This window comes from Rhinichthys klamathensis, unplaced genomic scaffold, assembly GCF_029890125.1.
Source record: "Rhinichthys klamathensis goyatoka isolate OS25496 unplaced genomic scaffold, OSU_Roscu_1.1 h1tg000110l_1, whole genome shotgun sequence".
NCBI lineage: Eukaryota > Metazoa > Chordata > Actinopteri > Cypriniformes > Leuciscidae > Rhinichthys > Rhinichthys klamathensis.
The window spans coordinates 2,492,070-2,516,594 of NW_026606648.1; the positions used below are offsets into that span (position 1 = coordinate 2,492,070).

At 39.0% G+C, this 24,525-nt stretch overlaps 1 protein-coding gene across 2 annotated transcripts in view; it reads right to left on the reverse strand.

Moving 5' to 3' along the window:
* stau2 (staufen double-stranded RNA binding protein 2) overlaps positions 1-24,525 on the reverse strand; it is a 123,505-nt gene that overhangs the window by 39,531 nt on the left and 59,449 nt on the right. For both annotated transcript variants that reach the window (XM_056254143.1, XM_056254142.1), the window contains 3 exons: positions 18,341-18,472; positions 17,169-17,226; positions 10,492-10,796 (listed from right to left, as the gene is read on the reverse strand). In XM_056254143.1, coding sequence (XP_056110118.1) covers positions 10,492-10,796; positions 17,169-17,226; positions 18,341-18,472 — 495 coding nt within the window. The remainder of the gene's footprint in view (positions 1-10,491; positions 10,797-17,168; positions 17,227-18,340; positions 18,473-24,525) is intronic.

Sequence of the window (24,525 nt, forward strand, 5' to 3'; positions counted from 1 at the left end):
TGAGCAAATAACTGCGGGCCACCATCAAGCTCAAGACACCAAGATCAGTGCCAGCTTCCTGTCAGCCCCAAGATTCATCTCCCTGACAAACTGTGTTTTCAAAGATCGCTCCTCGCTCAAATACGCCACAGTCATACAGCTGGGCCCCATCAGAACGAAGCAAAAATAAGACCATAAGGGATTAGCACGTCTAGCATGTGTTTGCTAATGAAAATCCCAGCATAAGCACCAGCTCCAGGAACAGGGAAAGGGCAAGAGGGACAGAAACAAACCGTCCCGCACTTTGATGCTTGGACAGGAGATGCGTTTGATGTCGACTGTGTATAAGACGGAGACGTGCAGTGGAATAGGAGCCAAGCCAAGCGTAGGACGCTGCCAGTGCTATGTGAAGTGCTTTTCACACACACACAACAGAGCAGAGTATGGGGGGTAAGAAAAACAAAAAAGAAGAAACCGCGTCACAAGGCGGATCTTTTGGCGCAGATGTTCAAAACATACATCATCCCATAGTTTTTATTTTCATTAAAGTGGGATTTGCTACATAGCGAGGAAGAGAAAATTAAAACAAAATGGAGCAACATCTTGCCTTTGACTTAAGCGCATGGACCAGTGATCTTTATCAGGATGATATTGCTGGTGGATTTAACACATGAGTACGTCTGATAACATCATTGCAGTTACACATACGCTAAACCAGCAGTTCAAGTCATAACAAGACTCTGTTTATGATACGTCTAGCTTCAGCATATTTAATGCTCTCTTGGAAAACTGGAGTGAACATTTCTATATGGAAAAGGAGGGAAAAGTTTAAAAAAAATTAACTGGACAAATAATTTGCTAACAATGACCAATATTTAAACAGCATTTATTAATTTGGGATAATATTAATTAATATATATATATAAAACACATTTCAAGTAAACACAATAAATTAACATTAGATATGAACGAACATGATTGAGCAATTTAAAAATTTGTCTTATTAAATATGCATATATAGGCATAAATATAAATTAATAAATGCAGGAAAATTTTAAAAATTTTAACAGGTTAATTTTCCATTAACCAAAGTTATCTAATTTAATTTGACTGAAAATAATTACCAAAAAATGTATATACATGTTGAAGTAAAAGACTGATATAGTATTTTCGTGTGAAATGTAGACCAATAATCTTTGTTTCATTTTATTATTTTTATAGTCCATATCATCTGAAGTGGGTTAGATAAAGCTTCACTTTTCCTTACCAAATATGGCTCCTTTTACCACTAAAGCAAACACTGCACATCAACAAATTTGATACATGCCGGATTTTACAGTTATAACATAAATATATCTTTAATTGCCTCATAATTCATCCAAAAAACAATTATTCACCTATTATTGGATCAAATAGGAGGCATACCAGTGCCAAAAACATCTTGTGAATCATATACAGTACTTCGCCATAAATGGAGCGAGTCACCTTCAAAAGCCCACATCAATCCACTTCTATAATTGAAATTATGAACCTGAAGCTACTGCTGAGTTATACAACTCCAGATGTTCTCGGATCAAATTAAATCACTTTCATATCATCAGTCAGTGCTTTGCCATTAAGGGCAGGACGGTGGGTTACAGGTTATAAAGATTCTGCAGGTGGTCAGCACGGAAATTAAAGTGTGATTAAAACTTATGAATGGTCGGTCATTACATTGACTTGAAGGCCGGTTTTCATGTTTGGGCTTAGCTTTGTAATTAATGAAAAAGTATTAGGGATTCACTGATAATACAATTCGCCCTCTTAGTTACTGTTGCTACGTCAGACAAACAAACTTCATCTGGGCTCTGGTATCAACATGGCTAGTGACAACAGACAGTATAAGAAGTGGACAGAGCCATCTCATTGGAACTCAGTTGAGACAGTTGAAGCCCATTTTTAGCGATTTTTGAGCACTTCCGTTCCTGACGCGCAGACTCAAACCGACTCAAACTAAGCTTGATGACGTGAGCAACCTGTCTGACAGACGTAAATCTTCTAGTAGCTGTGCGTGAAAATTGCCAACGTTAATCTTGCAGAGACGGGGAACTTGCAAAGAGTTCTTTGGCGTGAGTGAGCAGGAGTAAGTATTCAGTTGCTTTTATGGACTCATTATCTATGGGCTTCTCCCTTGACGGGACGTCCCCCCGATTGCCTGCGAGCTTCTCCTCCTGTCTGTACGGTAATTTCTGTACAGCGTGACAGAGAGTCGAGTGGTTATGACGCAATCGTTAGCCTATTTTTACAAAAACTGTTTCTACGGGGCCATAATGTAACATAGAAGGTAATGGAGCCCTTTATACATTGTCGTGTTTCTTTAGAAATAAATAATGGACAAATGGAGTCTTTAAACGCCTCAGATGTAAAGTTACTCGCTGTCAAAGTGACCCAAAAATGAATGGGAGTCAATGGAAATGCTAACGCAAGTGAAGTTCTGCTACAAGATGGCGGCACCCGGCCGGCTTCAACTTCCGGTCGATGGATTACCCCCTTGTGTGACAGCTCTTCCTGCTGAAATTTTATCAAACTTTTATAAAGCAGCAAATAAAGTGTCCGATAGAAGTAGGCAAAAGGGGCTGCAATATACGTTCGAAGGCTATATTCACGACATACAGGTGAAACGCAAGGAACAACAAGGCATCCAAATAGAGGCAAAAGCATACCGGTCACAGTCAAAAAATGACCCACCGCATATCCTACTAATCGAGACGGAGGCTGGGACTAACCATATCAAGGAGCAACACTGTTCATGCAAAGCTGGGTAGGTCTCTATTCACTTCTATAATCGTTATTACAAAGCAAATGTACTACGGGAGTATAACGTTGTATTTTTTTAGCAGCGTGTGCTAGACGACACTTGTCAGGATTTGACTTCGGTTTGGGAAGGGAAAAAAAGCGGACACCCCCCTCCAACCTCTCTGGGAAATGCGTATCTGTGTTACAAAAGCCCCAGACACAACGTTTAACCATATTTTTGATAAAACTATGACGGTAATAGCCGGCAGAGACCAAAAATATGAGACGCCTGTGTTAAAGTCAATGGAGCGCTGTAAAAAAGTGTCGGACCACTGTGGGAGCTCGTTCTTGGCTGCGCTGTGATTGGTCAATCTACATTCTAGGGTGTGGCTTAGCCAAAGGCGAATTCTGTCTGATAACGTCACCATGTTATGGCAGATAACTGATATGCCGATAATACAATTACTGTACTATTTTGTTTAAATAAATAAAAAATAGAACTGTACAAATGGGGAAATTAGCATGCACAATTAAATATCCAATATCTGACAATATATATTGAATTGGCAGGTATTCATAAATGATATATCTTTTTTATTTATTATTATTTTAATATTCTGCTCAAGTCACTAGAGCTTTATCATAATCCCCATGCAGACTTTCAGTTGGAAGCAAGGTCCCGCACTGATATAAAAGATCAAACGGTTGCATCACAGACGCTTCCACCAGCTGAATATGAAGTGATTTATGAAGTGATTAATAGCATGACTACACGGCAGTTGGCATATAGATGCTGAACGCTGACGCCCGCGATCAAAGCCGCCAGCACCTCACAGAGATGCATGTGTTCCCAGAGCTGGCAGGATGAGAAATATAAGCACGGGTTCTTCTATCAGCTCGTCTCCATTCATCTCAAAACGAAGCCGCGATTCACTAGAAGGTCAGAAAACATCAATGGGCGCTATTTGAAAAAATAACTGAAGAGCCTTTGCTCTGAATCTAGGTATGCTGGTATTTCTAGCCAAGGTTAGAAACTTTGTGAGAAACAGACAAACAGAAAGAGAAACAGACGGGTAGTGAGCAGAGGGACTCAGAGGGTGGGAGGGAACAGAAAGAGCGAGATTAAAAAAGGGAGAGGGAAAGCTGAAATGAGCGGGGGGGGGGGGGCGATAAGGTGAGATTCTATAAGTTTACAGTCTGAAACTTTAATTTTTGTTTCAAAGTACAAAAAAAGTTTCCTTTTTGCTTGGTTCGAACAAATGATCTGTGAAAAGAGATGCTTAACTTCTAGAAAAGTTTGATCGTCAACTACGTTACATGATAAGTGATATTTTCTATTCATTATCTCATAAAAAATAGAAATAAAAAATAAATAGTGCAGTCAAAATTAACGCATTAACGCATGCGATTAATTTTTTCAGTATAACGCGTTTAAAATAATTTAACGCAATTAACGCAGTATTTTTTTCCCCGTCATCCTTTGACTAGCGTTACATTATATGATGACACTAATTCATGCAAATGCTTTTAAACCATTCAAGTGCGATAAGACACAAAAGAGAACGCAGTGCAGTACTGGGGCACACTGTCTTTGAATCTCTCGTCTGTGACACACACAAGACTCGTGCGCACAGAAAGCCGCTTCAGACAGGACAAAAACACAAAATTATGCCAAAATGCCCAATATGAGTATCCTCGCAAGCACAGTCTTAAATGAGTTAAATGAAATGTAAAGAGTGATAAAATGGGATGTGTGTTAGATCCGCGTCATGTGCGGAAGGTCTTAAAGTGACAGAAGCATAATAAACCTTCTGTCATTAAGGATAATCAAAGAACAAAAGAAAAAGAGAAAATCACTCACTGCTCTTGACTGAATAACATTTTTAGCTTTAATAAGGATTCATCTATATTTAATTTATAATTTATGCAGTGAAGACTGTGAAATGTTTGAAAACTTAATTCAATTTCTGTATATATCCTACCTGTTAGACCTACCTGAAAATCTTAAAGCACTGTTTACATGGGTCAAAAACAACGAAAACAATAACTTTTTGCGCATTTTGACAGGGTAGGTAAAAATATGAACCAGTCAGACTGAGCCAATATAAAAAAATTAGCCCTGATATATTGAAGATCACAGGTAAATGTGACATTTATTATACTGGGGTTGTGTGAAGATTGTTTTGAGTTCACTTAAATTATTAATAACAGAAAAATGTGCGTTTTTTTTAAATGGATTGACAGTTCTAAAAATAACACATATCAACATTTAATGCAACTGCATTCTTAAAAAGTGTGATCCTACTGGTTTAATTAAGTTTTTTTTTTTTTTTTAATGCTTTGTTTTTAATTTAATAAAACATTTTTTTTTTTTTTATGTGGCCTAAATTAAGTTCTCTCTCATTTAGTTTGGGAACAAATGTCGGTTTGAAGATACTGAAAAACATATTAAATATATTATACTTTTGGTAATGAAGAGCACAGCAATATTTGTAAAAATCGAGGAGAAAAAAGATAAGAGATTATTTACTACAAAAAAGGTCATAACATCTGAAGATGCTTTTGATGCTGGGTTAATTTTGTGTTAGTTTATCAAACATCTCAAAAAGATGTGAGACACCAAAATATACCGCATTGATGGAAGTGCCAAACTATACTGTAGAGTGCAGGACTGTGGAACAGTATGTTTCACGCAGCCTCATTTGGCGTGATAAGATGAATGGGGTTCATAAAATGGAGGTTCATAAAAGGCGTTGGGACTCATCCCTAACATGAGCTCTACCTACTGCTCTCCGCTCTCCCAGACTGCTTTGCAGCTCACAGGCTCAGCACAAAAGGCCCTTTATGATGTGCACCTGACATGCGGCGAAGAGCAGCGTTCCCACAGAGATTGGCTTCACTGCTCCACCTCTCCTCTCGCTTTCGTCCTCTCCGAATCTCTGTGTCCCCAGTCTGGGGAATGAGCGTTAGCTGGCAGGGCTCCGGTTGCTCGACCAAAGGGAGATTTGGGGAAAGATCCATCTCTAGGTCTGTCTAAAGCTGGTGCTACTTGCACCAAAAAAGTCACCCAGTTCACCAAAAGAGGCTCAAGAGTTTAACCAGACCACTGAAGGTTACTAAATAATCGGAAGCATGTCAGATTAGTCAAGGGGACTTGATACAGAAAAAATATGTTTTGTGCTTTAGCTGTGCACTCTATAAAAGCAAAGCCTCAGTTCACCCAAAAAGTTATGACATACGTACCCTCACATCATTACAAACACATATGCTTTTCTTTCTTATGTGGAACATAAAAGGAGAAATTCTGACTGGTCGCTCTTTTCAATGCTACTACAATGAAAGGTGACTGATGTTTCAAGCTTCAAATGAATGTGAACAAATCATTCTTTCGAGGTGGATGTTTTCAATTAATTGATCCAGTTCACAAAAGTGGTAAGAATGATTTGTTCTCAAAATAGACTAATCTGGATCTCAATGATCCAGAAATCAAAATGGGTAATAGGGTTGTAACGGTTGACTAAATTAAAGTTCTCATTTAGTTAGTTTGGGACCAAATGTTGATTTTTATATATCCCTCCGAAACATTGAATCGTCGAATGAATCAATTGTTCTTTTGAGGATCTTTTCAATGAATCAATTGATCCGGTTCACAAAAGTGCTAGTTCTGTTCCTCATACAAGCCATGACTGGCAGTTTCTATGCAACAATTGGAAGTTTGGGTACAAATATTTTTACTGGGTTAAATGTAATAAGCCCTTTACATGTTGGTTAAATGGCCTCTTCCTGTCTAAATTAGTGATTCTTGACCAGAATAAGCTGGACCAGACTTTATGCCAATAAATATTTGGTAAGATCCCAATGTGAAGGTTAGCTAGAGCGTGGGCACAAACTCAGATGTGAAGCTCATCAACAGAACAATAACATAGATATACAACAGAGATAAAGAGAACGAAAAAGAAAGAGAGAGCACATGTTGTGCATTACTCAAACGACTCCATTATTTCTGCCCTACTTCCATAACATGTGGCCTGAGACAACAGGGAAATTAACAGCAAAGGAGTTTTCTCCAACTCTCTCCGCACCAGCATTGCTTCCAAAAAGCCAATATGCTGATGCCCCTATCTAATTTTCAACCTCTGGCTAAATTCCATCAATCAAATCTCTTTACTCTATGAGGCCCCATGTGTCTAACAAGAGCGAAAGACCTGAATGAACCAATCTCAACTGAAAGTAAATTCCAAGAACGCCAAAGACAGCCTGTGCTAGGTCCTTATTTTTACAAGGCACGGCCGTATTTGTCAATTAACTTCTCCGTTAAGAGTTTTCGAGATCAGAATCTGGCTTTAGAGGAAACAGACGCACAAATAACCGCACGGCAATGAGTACCACATCTGTGTAGCACAACTGCTTTAGGAAACTGATTGAACATCGGTTCTCGTTGTGGCTTTTCCAAACTGTTGCAGGTGTTTCTGTTGCTCCAATGCCAACAAAAAGGGCCTCATAGGGGCTTCCATAACAGCTCTGTCAAGACCAAATTGAATCACTGAGCGGACAGACCTGGTCTGATTTAAACATGTCCTTTGGCACTGTGGATAGCATGTCTGCAGCTCTGATTAGAAACAGTTAGCCAATAAGCGCACACTATTTTGCACATGAGCATCTGCCAACAAACATATAAAAGTCTGGAATCTGCCTCTCAGCGCTAAAGTTGCAGCTCGCCGGTTTTGTTTTGCTTTTGGTACGTTCAGGTTTTCATTGCCAACCCACATCGCTCGGTGTATCGTCTCAACGAAACAAAAATTTCCTGCTTTCCTCTATTACACACTCAAACCCCTCCTGATAGAAGACACCAAGGAATGGGGGGATAAAGCGTTCTGGGTATTGGAGGGGGGAAAGGGTTTAAACATGGAGTGATTCACACAGGCAGGTCGGCTCATCCCTCGCAGCTGGCCCTTTAAATGAAACCTGCTGTTTCCCCCCCCGTGTTTATGTTTGGCTGCCTCACTCTTCTTCATCGGGTTTCAGACTACAGGAAAGCTCTGAGCAAAAACAAAGGCTTTTTCAAAGGTAACCTCAGCAGGTTAAGATAAAATGTTTTTACTGTCCAATATGAAAAGCACCTGCTGCTAAATTAAGAGGGCCGGCTCAGGTACTGGAGGCCACTTTACAGTCACAAAAAGCTGTGGAAGAGATTGAGGACATAATGTACACATGGGGGACCGAGAAGGGTACAATTAATCGGATAATCGAGATTACAAATATTAAAAGTGCTGATTAAAGCAGTCCATTTAGATCTACTTCTGTTTCTCTTTACAACACATTTCAACAGTGATTAAAAAGAGTCACACAAAATTGTCTAAATTTAGGATTATTCTATTATTGCCACATCTAAATAACATTTTTGTTTTTCATGCTATAAGAGAACCATTAAAGTATATTTTATTTGATTTAATTAACTAATTAATCACACATTTCTGTAATTAATCGCGATTAATCGCATATTAATATAATAGTTTTATATTGTAATGTCACATTGAATCCCCAAATTAATGTAGAAACAAAGATGGTATGTTTAATGGCATCTTTTACTAAGCTCTACAAATAAAACCCAGTATCACTGATACCCAGTGGTTAAATTGGGCCGGGGCTCTCCGGGGCTCAGCCCCGGCACATAAGCCTGCTCGTTTGCAGTCAGTTGCCTACTGGAAATTATGTCACATACAATTTGATGAAAGTGATGCTTTTGAAAACATATTTCTGACAATAAATGAAAGATTTTTGAAATGGCATGTCTATTTTGTCTCGGCGGAGCTGAGATGAGAACAATCGGAACACGGCCGTATTTTTGTTCAGCTGCTTAATCTCGTTGTCAGTCGACCATGATCGCGCACCGCTCGCGCATGCGCATCTGACACGGATAAATGTACGCAGCAATAATGAATGTTCCTGGAAGACCGTGGTTGCGCGGGATGTGGATGTTCCAGAAATGTCAAAAAAGTGCCCTGGCCTTGAATGACAAGTTAGGAAAATAAGACTAAATCAAAATTAAATAACCAGGACTAGGTTGACCATGTGATTTTTCTCAGGAGATGTTTTGAGCATTTTACTTCAGACACCGGATTATCAGCAAACTGCCAAGAGAACTGCTAATTTAACGTTAGCTGGCTACTTAAAATAAACTAGCAATCTATTCAGTCAGCATATTTGTATTTGCAATTGCAGTTATTCGCGGAATTATCAACTTTACGTGGGTTGTGTAATGAGGCAACCACTGGAGCCAGAAATCAAAACTTTGCCTTTTTATGTGTGTGTGTGTGTGTGTTGTCGTAGTAAAGAGAGAGAATGGGAGAAGGAAGTTTGTATGAGGTGGACCTGGTCACCACAGACCCAAATCTTCTCAGTTGTTGCTACTGTCATATGCTGCACTGTCTCTCCATGTGGCACATTATGTTTGGCACATTGTATGGGTCACTATATCATAACAAGGTAATACAACGTGTAATCAAGTGATGACTGATTAACAGTAATGTAAATGCTAAATGTCCTAATACCTGTTGCAAAGTAAATGCTCTTAACCTTGCAGTTTTTCACATATCATGTAATACTCAATTTCTCCATTTCTTTGCACAAAACTCTCCAGAAAGTGCTATTTAATGGTTTATTTTTCAAAAAAAAATTCCCGGGGGTGCATGCCCCCGGACCCCCCTAGGGAGAGCACCCCCACATAATAAATGACAATTTAACCCCTGCTGATACCAATTCGGAAGTCGGAAAAAATTTGATTTTAGCCATTAAATATAGCCATTCAACATTACAGTACAATTGAAAATTTTAACATTCAATGGGTTTTACAAAAATAAAAACTTTTAATTCAAGTGAACTTAAAACAATCTTCACATAAACTAAATTGTACACGCATAAACTATACATTTAATATACAAGTTATATACATGTTTCTTAAGCAAGTTTCTATCTAGAGGATAATGTGACACTGAAGACTGGAATAATGGCTGCTAATTTAGCTTTCCCATCACAGGAATAAATTACATTTTATATTAATGTATTACAAATATATTAAAGTAGAAAACAGTTATCATAAATTGTAATAATATTTCACAATTATTTTGATCAAATAATTGCAGCCTTGGTGATTTCTTTCAAAAACATTTAAAAAAAATTACTGACCACAAACTTTTGAACAGTAGTACGTATAAAAAGTTTCCAAAGAATAATACAAAATAATTAACGTACATAATTAAAAAAATAATAAGATATGGTGTGGGCCATCCTTTTTGTTGAGCCCTGTGTAGCCTGCATATCGAATATAAAGTGCAGCTGCTCCACGCAAAGTAACCATTTTAATGTAAACTCGATAGATTAAAAAATATATATTCACCAACAATAAAGTGTCATAATTATGCAGCCCTAGGACAAACGGAGCAGTGGAAGACGAATCAGCTAAAGACAGGTTGTTATCCTTTGCCTGCAACGGAAAAGGGAAATGTAACTATGAGAAATGACTTCCCTGGCCTGTAGGAACATCAATGACAGAAGCAGGCACTTCCACATTTCCACAGTTTCATCCAGATGGATGAACAGTGCAAGCCAAGCAGATCGAGTTTAGGCTCCGCAAGAGATGTTATGAAATTTGAAGTCTGGTTCTCTGGGTAGAGCTAGCAGTGGAGAGCGAGAAAGAGAGATAAACAAATCTGCAAAATCACTTCATTTATTCCATACCTGGAAGCCTTGAATATGGGCTAAATACTCCAGCTGCTGGGAAGGCTGGATGGAGCCACAGGCCAAAGCAGGTGCTTTCCCCTTCAGGACCAGGGCCTCAGCGGTGGGTGACGTCCCGCTCAGCAGCAGCTCTCTCGCAATGGCTGCGGTGTTGCCCACCGATGGGGTGTAGAATGGCCCCGCGGAACCTTGGCCAATGTCTTTGGGTGTCAGATAGTTTCCAGGGGAACCAGGGACTCCCTTATTCCTGCTTGCTTCCATTTCTTGATACACATCCGGGGAGAGGTGAAGAATTCCTTTTTGTGCTATATAGGGATGGAGTAAGACACATTGTTAAAAGTGTCATAAATATGTATACATTTTCATAATACATTTTTAAAGAAACTAATACTTTTATTCAGCAAGGAAATATTAAATTGACAGTAAATACTTTGAACAAACACTGTTCTTTTGATCTTTACAAGCATCAGAGAGTCCAGAATTTTATTTTACCACGGTTTCCACCAAAATATTAAACGGCACAACATACAGACATATTTCTTGAGCAGCAAATCAGCATATTACAATGATTCCTGAAGGATCATGTGACTGAAGGCATTATTTTAATATAACAAAAAAATATAATAAAAAAATATTTTAAACCTTTAAATTATATCTATATATATATATATATATATATATATATGTATATAGTGTACACACACACACACATATGTATGTGTGTGTGTGTGTGTGTATATATGCATATATACACTGTATAAATACACACACACACACACATACATATATATATACAGTATATGTCTATATATATATATATATATACTGTATATGTTTAAAAAAAAAAAAAAGAAATTGTGTCCTTAACACCATTTCTGTGTTTCAGACATGAAGGATATCTCAAATCATAAGGCTTTTTCAGGTGTGCTGTACTATTACTTTTGATCTGACTCATGATTTTCACTTATATATGATAACAGGGGCTTCTTTCCCCAAACGGGTCAATTTTAAACATCTGTTAAAAATTACGTTTTGTCATCTTTTATGAGAACACTACAGCATATAAATAACCTCAAATCTGACAGACAAGGACTAAAAGCCACAAAACTCTAATTTTGGGGTTCTTACAGAAGCCAGTACAGAGTGAAAAGGAAAAAAGATGAGAGAAACAGAGCAGCTGCAGCAAATGTTCTCATCTGTGCACAGATTCTGCTTCCTGTTTGCGCTTTCTGTCCCGAACGAAGTCTCTAAAAGCAGCCGGCTGGTCTCCACAATTTCTGACAACTCAGAACAAGCAACAACTGATTTAACTAGTGTTCGGACCATAAAACTGGTAAATATTATCCCAGAAAATTGTGAGAAATGTAAATAGGCAGTTTCTCCAAACGCTGCAATTCATGGAGTGAGAATGCAAATGAAAACCAGCAGTTTGGAGTTCCCGTCGGCCATTTCAACAAGGCTGATTGGCAAAGAGGCAACTGACATTGAATACTTAAAATGTCACACAACAACATGCATTTAGTATTACACAAATCAGCATCCCAAGCCCGCATGAGAAAAATGCATACTTAAAATGGTATAAAACAATAGATGTGAGCCAGAATGACATCAATTGGGAATTGCGACAAAAAGCACATAAACGCTGAGAAAAAACAATACCACCACCCCATCGGCACCATCATTTCTCTTTCTTTTTTCATTCTCTCTCTCTTTCCCCCGTTCCAACAGGTTCCACCCAGTATAATGGGCTGAATTTGAGAATGGTGGGCTGGAGATTGGCCAGCTCATGGCCCAAGCTGTGATTTAAAACAGATAACACACAAGGCCCAACTGTAAATCAACACAATGAAGCAATGCTCCAAGACACTAAACACCAACACACTGACATATTCACACACACACACACACACACACACACACACACACACACACACACACACACACACACACACACACACACACACACACACACACACACACACACACACACACACACGCGCATATCATAGTGCTGTCTTACTCATACATTCAGTTTTCGTGGAATCCTGCTCTACTTTTTTCCCTTTATACACACAAACAGACACTTTCTCACACGCACACTCCAGCAACCAGAAACATACACCAGGAAATAAATTATGGCCACTTTGCAGACCAAAAGCTGCTGAAATGCTAGATTGGGGTTCTCATCTTATTGATTTTTTTGGCTTCTCATAGCTGTGGATGATTGTATAGGAAAAAAAAAATTCAATTAAGAAGATGTGTTCTGGGACACAACGCAACACTAAGACCTCCCATGCGTCCCTTAATCCGTCCCTCCCACTCCATTTCCTTCATCCGCTCATTACGCCACACACAAAAATATAACACATTTGCCATGCATTTCTGTGGGTTTGAACAATTCAAAAGAATGCATCACGGGATTAAAGCTCAAACCTTCAAGTGCAGGATACCAGTGCAGGAAGTTTATTAATAATGCCTGACACACTGTCTTGTTGTTTTAAATACACCATGTTCCACAAGTCCTAAGACCATATGGCTGTGGCGGCCGTGACTCAATGTGCAATTTTGACAAAATTCCTTTTTTGTTTCATAGTCTTCCCTCATCTTGTACCATTACACACATACGAGAGTGAGATCCAAATGTGGGCATTTAGCTCATTTGTCACATTAGCTATGTTCCCATGACTTTGCGAGATGGGACGACATAACCTAACCAGCAGACTGATCTTTTTGCACAGCATCTGAAAGGCAGTTTTAGTTGTTCTGAAATGCCAGGGCAAAGTCTGTCATCAAAGTGGTTTGGTATAATTACCTTCCAAAACGGTCTTACACGACTGCGTTCCCAAACAGCAGGCATACGCTTCCGAACGCAAGATAACACGGTTATTGTGTTTCGTCTGTGCGCTCTGAGACGCAAGTCATTTATTATATACGAAAATTATTATATACAGTGGCTTCTCCTACTTTTCTTAGTGATATTTAACACCAGTGACGAAGTTTGTTCTCTTCGACTCACTAGATGGAAACGCGGCTTTATTCGCAAATGTTTTATGCGATATTCCAATTTTGTGCAGAAGTTAAATTCACTAATTTGGATGGAAACATAACTATTAAAGACATTTGGGTGACGTTGGTTTGGACCCCATTGACATCAATTGTAAAAATAACCATTACATAAAAAATGGTAATATAAACAGAGTGAAATAAACCCTGTTAATAGGTATTATGTGAAAATTATCATCAATTTGTATGTTGTGTAATTTTCATTAAAACCAACAAGTTTGATTCTAAGTCAGTTATCAAACAGTGTACTTGTTTGTCAAAGAGACAACAGTGTTAGTAAAGAGCTTGAGATGAAAAATGAAGAAAAGAATGACAAATCAAGGAAAACTAGTAAGGAGAATATTACTATTGTGCATTATTTCCGTGCTGTAACTTTGTCAAATGATGCAAAAAGCGTGAAACTATTATTTATTATTATTATTATTTAATTGTATTTAGGATACATAAAATGCTAGCTAAGAAATGAATGGCTGGTCTTATTTAAAGGTTCTCTAAGCGATCCTGGGTGACGTCACTTCTTGTTGACGTTCGAACTATTGTCAAACAAAACGGAGGCTAGCTAGACCCTCCCTCCTCCTCATCCGCACACTAACCCCCCAAACCACACCCCCAAACCCTTCTTGTCGGTCATTGGCTGGAACAGTTTGTTATGTTTTGGGGAGCGGGTCGCTGCAGTTTGTTTTTGGTGCTGTTTGTGAAGCATGGGCTGTCTACAGAGATCGCGTTTCTTTACAGTGTGTTCAGGGGACAGGCAGCCAGCGGATAGTGAGGAGATGTTTGCTGTATGTGACAAAAAATGTTTTGGCCTAAAAAACACATGACATCGCTTAGAGCACCTTTAAATAAATAAAAAATTAAATGTCATATCCACCAACATTATTTCCACTAAAGAATGCCATTAAACCCATACTTTGATGTGGTGGAAATGACACTGTAGAGGAAATAATTATAGAAAAAAATTACAGAATTGACAGAATTATCCTGTGATACAATGTTGGACAACTAGTGAGAGTGTGAAAACTGTTTTCGGAGAGTCCACAGGGCCAAAAAATGTGCATAGTTGAAGAAACACCCAAGAATGCAGAGCTAAGGATCAAAATCATTGCTCTTGCATAATCAAAATGCAGATAAATCTGCACATTTAGCAGCGATGGACAAGGTGCCATAAATCTGAACCTGGTTCTGTGTTCACAAGGGTGGAAAGGAAAAACTCAGTTCGCAGGTCACTGACACGTACATCTGCTCTGAATTGAGTTTACGCCCCTTAGAGACGTTGATTCTCTCCCTGGCAGATCTCAGGAACCGTAAATTAACTAGCATTATTCTGACATTAAAGACTCTACGGTTGAGAAAGTCTGTGAAGTCAATTAGGAGATAGATGGAGTCTAACAACATCAGTGTGACAAAGTCAAGCTGGAGAATGGATCCTCTCCAAAACAGAGCAAAGGCCAAAAGATAAAAAGAGAGATGAAGAAATTTTTTTGGGGATACATGCAGCTTCAGATGCAGAACTTGTGTAATCTGTAAAGACCAATTTAATACTGAAACAGAAGTCAACAAAAATAGAAGCTTACAAGAATATTCTGGATTTTAAACAAGAAGAACAATTAACATTTGTGGCATATGCTGATTAGCACAAAAAAATATTTCAACCTTTCCCTCGTTTTCTTTACAAAAAGCAAATATCAAGGTTATGGTGAGGTTTACAATGGAAGTGAAGAGGGACAATTTTTGGGGGATTCAAAAGCAAAAATGAAAAGCTTGTAATTTTACATACCGCACAAATTCTCATGTTAAAAGTGAAATATTAGGGCTACATACGGGCGAATTATTTGGGCTGAACAGCTGTTTAAATAAAAAAATGTTTTTAAGTTGTTTAATGGTGTTATGTGTTGTAAAATTAGATAAAAATGAGAAAAAGTTAGTAAGGATACATCTTTTGGCTATACTATACTATAGAGTTCACCCAAAAATTAATATTTTGTCATCATTGCCTCAAGTTGTTCCAAACTTGTATGAGTTTCATTCTTCTGTTGAACACAAAAGAAGATCTTTTAAAGAATGTCGGTAACCAGACAGTTGACAATAGCCGTTGACTTTCATAGAATTTTTTTTTTCCATACCATGGATGTCAATGGCTATCGTCAACTGTCTGGTTACCGACATTCTTTAAAATATCTTTGTGTTCAGCGGGAGAAATGCAAATGATGAAAGTCAAGAGGAGATTTTCTTTCTTTATTTAACCTTACATTTCTTAAAAACGTTTAAGGATAATAAAGATGAAAAACAGGCAGCACACCTAAAGCTGAAGTTTGAATGCAGCATGTTAAGCAGTTCAAGCTAAATGAACTGTATAAAATTGCGGGGAAGAAAACGAAATGCTTGCCGCAAGCACTATAATAAAGGTTTTCCCATTAGCCAAGAGCTTTCGTCAGCATGTGTGCAAGTTCCAGGAATGCCACTACATAGTTGGGTCAAATATGCTCCAACATTAGACCACGAGTGACCTGATTTAGAGAAGCTGTTGTTTTCATCGATTCATCCAAAACAGTTGTCAAACACTGCTTCAAATCAAGTAAGCAACAAAAATGCAGGCTTAATTACACAATGCACTCATTTCCGATTCACCAAAGAAGGGTTGTATATACAAAGATGTTGTTCATATCGCTCTGCATTAACGTTCCTGCAACCTGCATTTCTCCGACGCCTGCTGTTAAGGAGGTTTTCAAATTTGACAATGATTTTTACTAAAGAAAATTGTTTGTTATCATGCAATTTCATTTCATTTTCAACTCAAGTGTTATCTAGTGCCAGATAGAAAAAAAAGTAGAAAAAAAAAAAGACAGTTCTGGCCAGGAAATATTGAACCAGGAAACAATAACGGCAGAGGCCAGGGGTGCAATAATGTCCGCAAGTTCAAAACAACAAAACAAAACTAGATCCCTGCCATTATAATCATGAAACTGTTTACAGAGATGTTCAAACTGACAGACACTCTGTGTGTATATCCTAATTCTGTTTGTTTCTCCATCTGTCAAAATTGATTTTATTTATAAATATCATACGTGTGAAATGACTGCTATGATTTTTACTCATTACACTTCTAACCGCATCAAAAGCAGCTTGTGATTACATGAGACAGTGATTGGAATTACTTTGGATGATAAAATGTATTCTTAATGCTCATAAACAAAGACAGTGATGTGCTATGTTTGTTTGTTGGCAGGTTATAGTAACATAGTCAGTTACGTCATTACTCGTCTCTCAAAGTCAGTGGAAACGTGGGCTCCCAGCCCAGCACAGCTCAAAAACCAGCACCATTTTGTTGGAAAATGGATGTGTGTGTGTGTGTGTGTGTGAACCCATCTGGAAGACCACGGTTGTACCCTGAAAAACTGTTTGGGTGGTTGATGTGTGTGTGAGTGTTTAATACAGTGGTCTCACAGACCCCCTGGGAAAGCACATAAGTCTACGTGAAAAGGAAGAATTCACAGGCTCTCCATAGAAGCGAGTTTGTGATTGAGCCGACTGGGTTCCTTATTAATCAGTCAGATAGATTAAACGGCCTGGCATCACCTACACTGAGGAACACAGACGGAGAGAAAAACACTTACTGTTGGTTGTTGTTTCAGGAAAAGCAGCCCTTTGTCCATTCCAGCCTTTGTTGTCCATCTGTAGCCAATGTTAAGATAATAGAGGAGCGGAAAGATATTGGAAAGAGAGAGAGAGAGAGGGCCGGTTTAGCAAACCCTTTTTCATGCATGTCAGACAAGTCGCTTTCCCTTGTTTCCATTAGAAAGGGAGAATCCCTACCAAAATGAGACATCACGGCATAAGTGTCACTAACTTGCAAAGACTAAGTAGATGGAAGTTTTAAAGATTAGGGTTGTGCGCACTGAAACAAGAAGCAACGTGATGAAACAAACGTATACATCCTCTCTCACTGATGCCTCCGCCATGCTGTTTATGCTGAATGTAGCAACCAAATGGGATAATTAACTAAATGAGAGAGACATCTAATAGAATTGTTACCTTAATGTAAAACACTGATTAAAAGCTGATGTGCTACAAAAGGACCGTATACATTTTTTTTACTGAAAAAAAGTAAAAAATGTTTGCCCCCCCCCCCCCCCCCAGGTGGTTCATCTGCAACAGCCAGTTCAAAAATGACAAATTAATTTAATTTCTATCATTATTGTCATCCCAATAAATAATTTTACGAAAGGTAAAATTAATAATTAAATATAAATATTTAATTTAACAATTAGAATTTTATTTATTCATTTTATTATATATTTATTAAATAATTTATTTACTTCATTTGGGACAACAAATGAGAGACATCTAACAGAATTGTTAGATAAAAAAAAACTGAATTAAAAGTTGATGTGCTGCAATTATTAATGACACCGTAAACATTTTTTTGGATGGTTCGTTTCAAAGATTCAGTTAAAAAACAAAAAAATAATTGCCGTCATCAGCGTCATCACAATAATATTCACTTTTTAGTAGTGAAATAAGTAATTAAACATAAATATTTGAGTAATGATGTTTTTTATTTATTATATAATTGATTTACTTTTGAAAAGTTGTTTTGTTTTATTATTGGATTTTAGTGTGAAATGTCTTTCAAAATTATGAACACTTGATTAATATCATGTTTTTGAGATAAATACTGCTTTTATTTTGAAAGTATGTGAAAAATAGCCTAAAAGTAGGTTGTATGTTAATAGCTACTAGCTGTAAACGTTTCAAAGTATCTTCCCAAGCACTGATTGAAACTGACCTTTTCCGGTGTGTTCTGTAATGGTGTAGAAGCCTTGTAGCCCAGTTGAAGAAGCATGGCCTCCGCTGCATTACGCTTGGCCACTTTCTTATTGGGTCCAGTTCCTGTAGTGACCTCGGTACCTACTTTCACCTGCCAACAAACAGTGGTAGATGTTTATTGCTGTCTGGATGTCCGCCACTACTGTAAAATTGTCGTTAAAAAAGTCGTTAAAAATTAGTAGTGCTGATGACTAAACGGCAGTTGGATTAGGCTACGTTAAATGGAACTTTTTGCTCTTCATACAGATACAAAATCAGGATTGATAAAAAACAAAAACAATAATACATCAAATGCGGTCTGAAGAGTTGAAAAAATGCTATATTGCCTTTATTAATAATGAAAAAAGAGACGAGCAAATTATAAGTAGACCAGAATCTGATGGAAAACACAACCAACAACCAATCGGTATAGTACTATATTCTCTAATAGTTATAAAAGATAAATCCATTTTGTTGTCAATCTGTCTCTAAACCCAGACAACCATCTTTTCATATTTATAAGGAGCAAAGCAGCAGGAGGGGAGAGATGGTGTGGCCCTGAAAACAGACACGTATTGATGCCCACAGACCAGAGGGGGAACAATGTGGAAATTTTAGAAGCGACTGGGCAACACAAAAGAAACACACACAAGCAGAGTCTAATGCGACAGTGAAAGGAGCATGGAGAATCAGTTAGAGGCTGCGTTACCACACGCTCAGAGATGCACGGAGTGCTTTAAAGCGAGGGATTATCGGACAGGAGACAGGGAAGATAAACTTCTCCAACTTGGATGTTGCTTGATACTTGTTTACGTGTGGTAGTGCTGGATGAGACTGACAGATCATTCAGAATGACACTCAACATGATGTTGTTTCATTAACTGTAGTGTTCATTGTACCACTTCTGCTTCTGAAATACCACAGCTTCCCTCCCTGCGGGAAAGTAAGTTTTTTCTGTACTCAACTCTACTTCATTCTATTTCACTCCACCACACTGACCTATGTAATTTATTCTGCACTACTTTACTCCACGATATGCAAAATTACTCAGCTCTGCAATATCCTTTCTGATCTACTTCAAACTATCCTATCTAGTCTAATACGGAGTTGAATGGAGCAGAGTTGTGTACTCTATGCCATAGTATTCTATTAACTCTGAGCCTATTTTACCCTACCCTATCTGCTCCACCCTAACTACAATACCCTTCAACTCTACACTCTATATTACCTACTCTACTCCAATCCATCCTATCCTAACCTGTCGTCATTTCCATTCAACAACATACTACTTTACGCCATACTATTCTATTTAACTCTGACCTGCTCCCATCTACCCTATCTACCAAACACTGTAAAATTCTACCCTACTCTATACAACAACCCTATTTTATACAACTCTACCCAAATTTACTCAATACAACTTTTACAATGCTCTATACAAATCTACGCTATCTAGTCTACACTACTCCATTTAACAACTCTTCCCTAGTCTATGCAACTCTACTCCATACAACTCATACACTACTCTATACAAATGCACTCAATCCAATCTACTCTACTCCAATCCATCGTATCTTGTGTACACAACTCCATTCAACAACTCTACCCTACCCCATCCTCCCCTACTCCATACGACTCTGCCCTACTCCATACGACTCTGCCCTACTCCATACGACTCTGCCCTACTCCATACGACTCTGCCCTACTCCATACGACTCTGCCCTACTCCATACGACTCTGCCCTACTCCATACGACTCTGCCCTACTCCATACGACTCTGCCCTACTCCATACGACTCTGCCCTTGCCCTTACTCCATACGACTCTGCCCTTCCCCTTACCCCATACGACTCTGCCCTTGCCCCATACGACTCTGCCCTTCCCCTTACTCCATACGACTCTGCCCTTGCCCCATACGACTCTGCCCTTCCCCTTACTCCATACGACTCTGCCCTTCCCCTTACTCCATACGACTCTGCCCTTGCCCCATACGACTCTGCCCTTCCCCTTACTCCATACGACTCTGCCCTTGCCCCATACGACTCTGCCCTTGCCCCATACGACTCTGCCCTTACAGTAGAGTCGTATTCCCCTTACTCCATAAAGCTGCTTTTTTCTTGATCACCGCAGCGGAGGAAGAGTTTACGTGAGCTTTATTTAAAGGCGCAATGTGTAAAAAATTTGAGTATCTATTAACAGAAATGCAATATGACATCCATAACTATGTTTTCAGTGGTGTATAAAGAACTTACTTAATAAACCGTAATGTGTTTATTACCTTAGAATGAGACATTTATATCTACATAACCGCGGGCACCCCCTTCTAAGTCGATCTATCGCGGTCGACAAGTCGATCTTGGAAGCATTTTAAAGTCGATCGGAAAGAGTTTTCAAAATCAGAGAAAAAAAGCCTATTGTGTGAAGTAAATGGTGTCTAGGGGATGCGGAGGCGCGCGCGCTGTTACAATCATGTCATTTTTGCCGCACGCACCTTTGGGCTCATGCGGACGCGTCGAGTATAAACAAGGCTTTACGCTTTAACCAGCTCAGCCACAGTAACTGCTCATATTTAGCCAGCTAAACTTTTACTACCCTGTTAGAAAAAATATATAGTTGCATAGTTTCATGTGGTTCTTCTCCCTCGCTGTATTATGGGTTTGCTATGTGGGGAGAAATGTGATGGTTACGTTTGTGAGACAATCAGCTGATTACTATTATTATTATATTATATATTAAGACCCTTGATCCTCACCTGACTATGGCTTTGTAAACTTTATCCGTGATGTGGTTTATAATGGACTGTGGTACAGAAACAGTGACAATGTTACACACTCTTGGCTTACTCTGGCTATTCTCTGCTGTCTCAAGCCTTGTGTATACTCGACGCGTCTGCACGAGCGCGAGTCTCTGCTGACTGCGTGCGCGCCTCCCCAAACGGACGAGGCGTTTATATTTGACGCGCTCGCTGTTGTGCTATTCTATGAAACGACAGGGGGCGACTCGGAGTGATTCTCCTCTAAACACCAGGAATCCGCAGTGAAGAAGTAGTCTTCCGGAACAACAGTAGCGAAAACATGGGTCACCGCTTCTTCCATGGACTTTTTTCTTAGCTTTGACAAACCTGTCTCTAAGTTTTTTCCATACTTTTCGACCAAAATACGTCTTCCCCAACGTCTTCGCAATTTCTCTCCAGGAATTCTGTGTCATCTGACTGTCTCTATGGGCCCGCATGGAAGGATCATAAACATGCTGGTACAGACGTACCAGCTCGGACAAAGTCGCCTCGAAGTCGTTCATCTTCGGATGCGGCGCCGCGCGCGATGTTACAAAAAGTGCCGTGCACAGCGCCAGGCGAAATGGGGTCTTGCGGACCCTACGCGCACGACCGCCCACACCGCAATGACGTCATTTTTGCCGCGCGCACCTTCGTGCTCGTGCGGACGCGTCGAGTATACACAAGGCTTCAGACGACGATATGTTTGTCCCGTTTTAGCCACCGTAGCTTCTTCGAAAGGGAGGGGTGAGCAGTGGGCTGAGCCCTTAGTGCAACTCGCAACCGAACCGCTAGATGTCGCTAAAAATCACACACTGCACCTTTAATGTAATGGCATAAAAAAATATTTGTCTGTTTCTTTCACATTAAGCTACTGAATGGCTTCGGAAGACTCAAAATATTTAGTGCACAAAAACTTTTAAGGTCCTTTATAATGTGTTTTTTGCCTTTTGTGGAGCTTAGCAATAACAACCGTGAGTATGCACAGTATCGGATGTCTGACAGGACAGAATCTGGCAAAAGTCGCAGTATCGAGGCCGATCCTGAATATTGGATCGGTACATCCCTACTTTACACAAATCTACTCTATCCTATCTACTCTACCGTTTCAGCTCCACACCATTATATACTATTCGGTCGTATTTACTCAACACTACTAAATCCAATGTTCTCTATAATACTCTACACTACTATACAATGTTACCCTATCTTATCCTATTCTACTCCATACAACTGTATACAAATCTTCTCTTTTAACACTAATCGATATTACTCTACTTGAATCCAATGTATACTGTTCTATTCAACTCTAATCTACAGCACTCTACCACTCCACTCTATTCTGCTCTAATCTACTGTGCTCCATATACTATACTACAAAATGCTCAATGAACAAGTGCAGATATCTCAGTACAAATTAGCTAAGCTGTACCAGTTCTGATAGGTCATCTTGAGCCCAGGGTTAAGAATCTTTCATGATTTAAGAGTCCAAAAGCACATCCAAGGCATTTCAAAACATATGTGGAAATCTGAGGTGATTTTAAGCCAGTTCTGCTAGTATTAGTGCGTCTTTGTTCACAGGGACTAAACACTGCTGTTATGGCTACAGGGGGCTTCATTTTTACTGTATGAGGTAAAGTAATTTTTTTCGCTGGGCAGCGAGCAGTACAGTTATTGTTGTTTTAATAGCCTGTAATAAACCAGCGGCTAAGTGCATGTGTGATGCAGTGAGCAATCAGAAAAAGATTAAATACAAGCCAACTGTCAATTATTATGCCTGCCTGGGATTTGCATATACCTTCATGCAAGAGGTCAAAGGCATAAATGCACATATTTGTTGAGCTGGGCAGAAGCTTTTGCACAGGGTTCTCAAGTCTCACGCATTGGCCGTGAGACACACGCAATTCAACCAGTTCACACGCTCACACGCCACACAGTGTATTTCTCACGCTGAAAAGGCAATGCCAACCAAGTTGTCCTGCAAGCTTAATACATAACGTTGTATACGAGGCGCAGGCACACAAAGTGAAGTTTCCTGTCGCCAGCGCGCCCGTATCTCGGCCAGATTGCGTTCGTTACTATGGCAACATAGATGCATGAAGTCCGCGAACACACGGAAGTTGACGGACATATTCTCGGCCACCGCGACATCGCGCGAACACACGTCGTCATGGAGAATGTAAGTTGGAAGAAAGCTCGCCTAACATTTTTAGGCTAGAAGTAGAACATTTAATAGCCCCTCGTATACATTATTGATGCAGTCAAAAACTCTACAACTACTTTGCAACCAGGCCAGAAGCTTTGACTCAGTTTGGCTAGTTATCTGAAACTAAGGGAAATGTTATGGGAAGGAATTAAGATGTATTTCTTAATTTTATTTTAAATTATATATTATACTGTATTTATAGTCTTTCTAGTTACATTAAGGCTACGTGTATTAAAGCAGAGTGCCCTGGGTAATATTTTATATCCTGTCAAAACATACTAATCATAGCCTAATCATAGCTATTGCATTTGTATTTTTCAAAGATGTCAGGGAAAAATGCAAAAAGATTTGTTTTTCCAAACTGTTTGAAACAATTTGTTATTTGTAATTTTGAAATATAACATTAAAGAGTAGGCCTATATTTGATGTGATGAATTGCTCTTTCATTTATCAGATTTACCAACTGCTATAATTTCAATTTGTGCTGGTTATTATGAACAATGGGTAAAATTGGGGGCGGGGATGGGAGGGGGCGGGGCTCCATTAAGGCTCCTCCCCTAACCGCATGTGATCTCACTCCAAGCTTTTGATCAAACTTGAGAACCCTGCTTTTGCACAAAGCACTTCAAAATGAAAATTTCGTCATCATTTACTCACCATCAAGTTGTTTCAAACCTGTATGAATTTCTTTCTTCTGCTGAACACAGAAGAAGATATTTTGAAGAATGTCGGTAACCAGACAGTTGATGTTCCCCATTGACTTACATTTTTTTTTTTTTTCTACTATGGAAGTCAATGGGGAACATCAACTGTCTGGTTACCGACATTCTTCAAAATATCTTCTTCTGTATTCAGCAGAAGAAAGAAATTCATACAGGTTTGAAACAACTTAAGGGTGAATAAACTAGGACAGAATTTTCATTTTGAAGTGAACTATTCCTTTAAGCTTTGAAATTTGCTTGAACCTACAGTACACAAGGGCTAGTTATTGCCATCACCTAAATGATCTAAATCAAGACTAATTATCCATTAACGACTGCAGTGAGATAATATTTCCAAGAGTAAATGAGCAACTGTGTGTGTGTGTGTGTGTGTGTGTGTGTGTGTGTGTGTGTGTGTGTAAAAAGAGTCTCTGCCTGACTTTGACAGAGCTGAAGGTCAGTGGTAATCAGAGCCAGAGGAGGTGA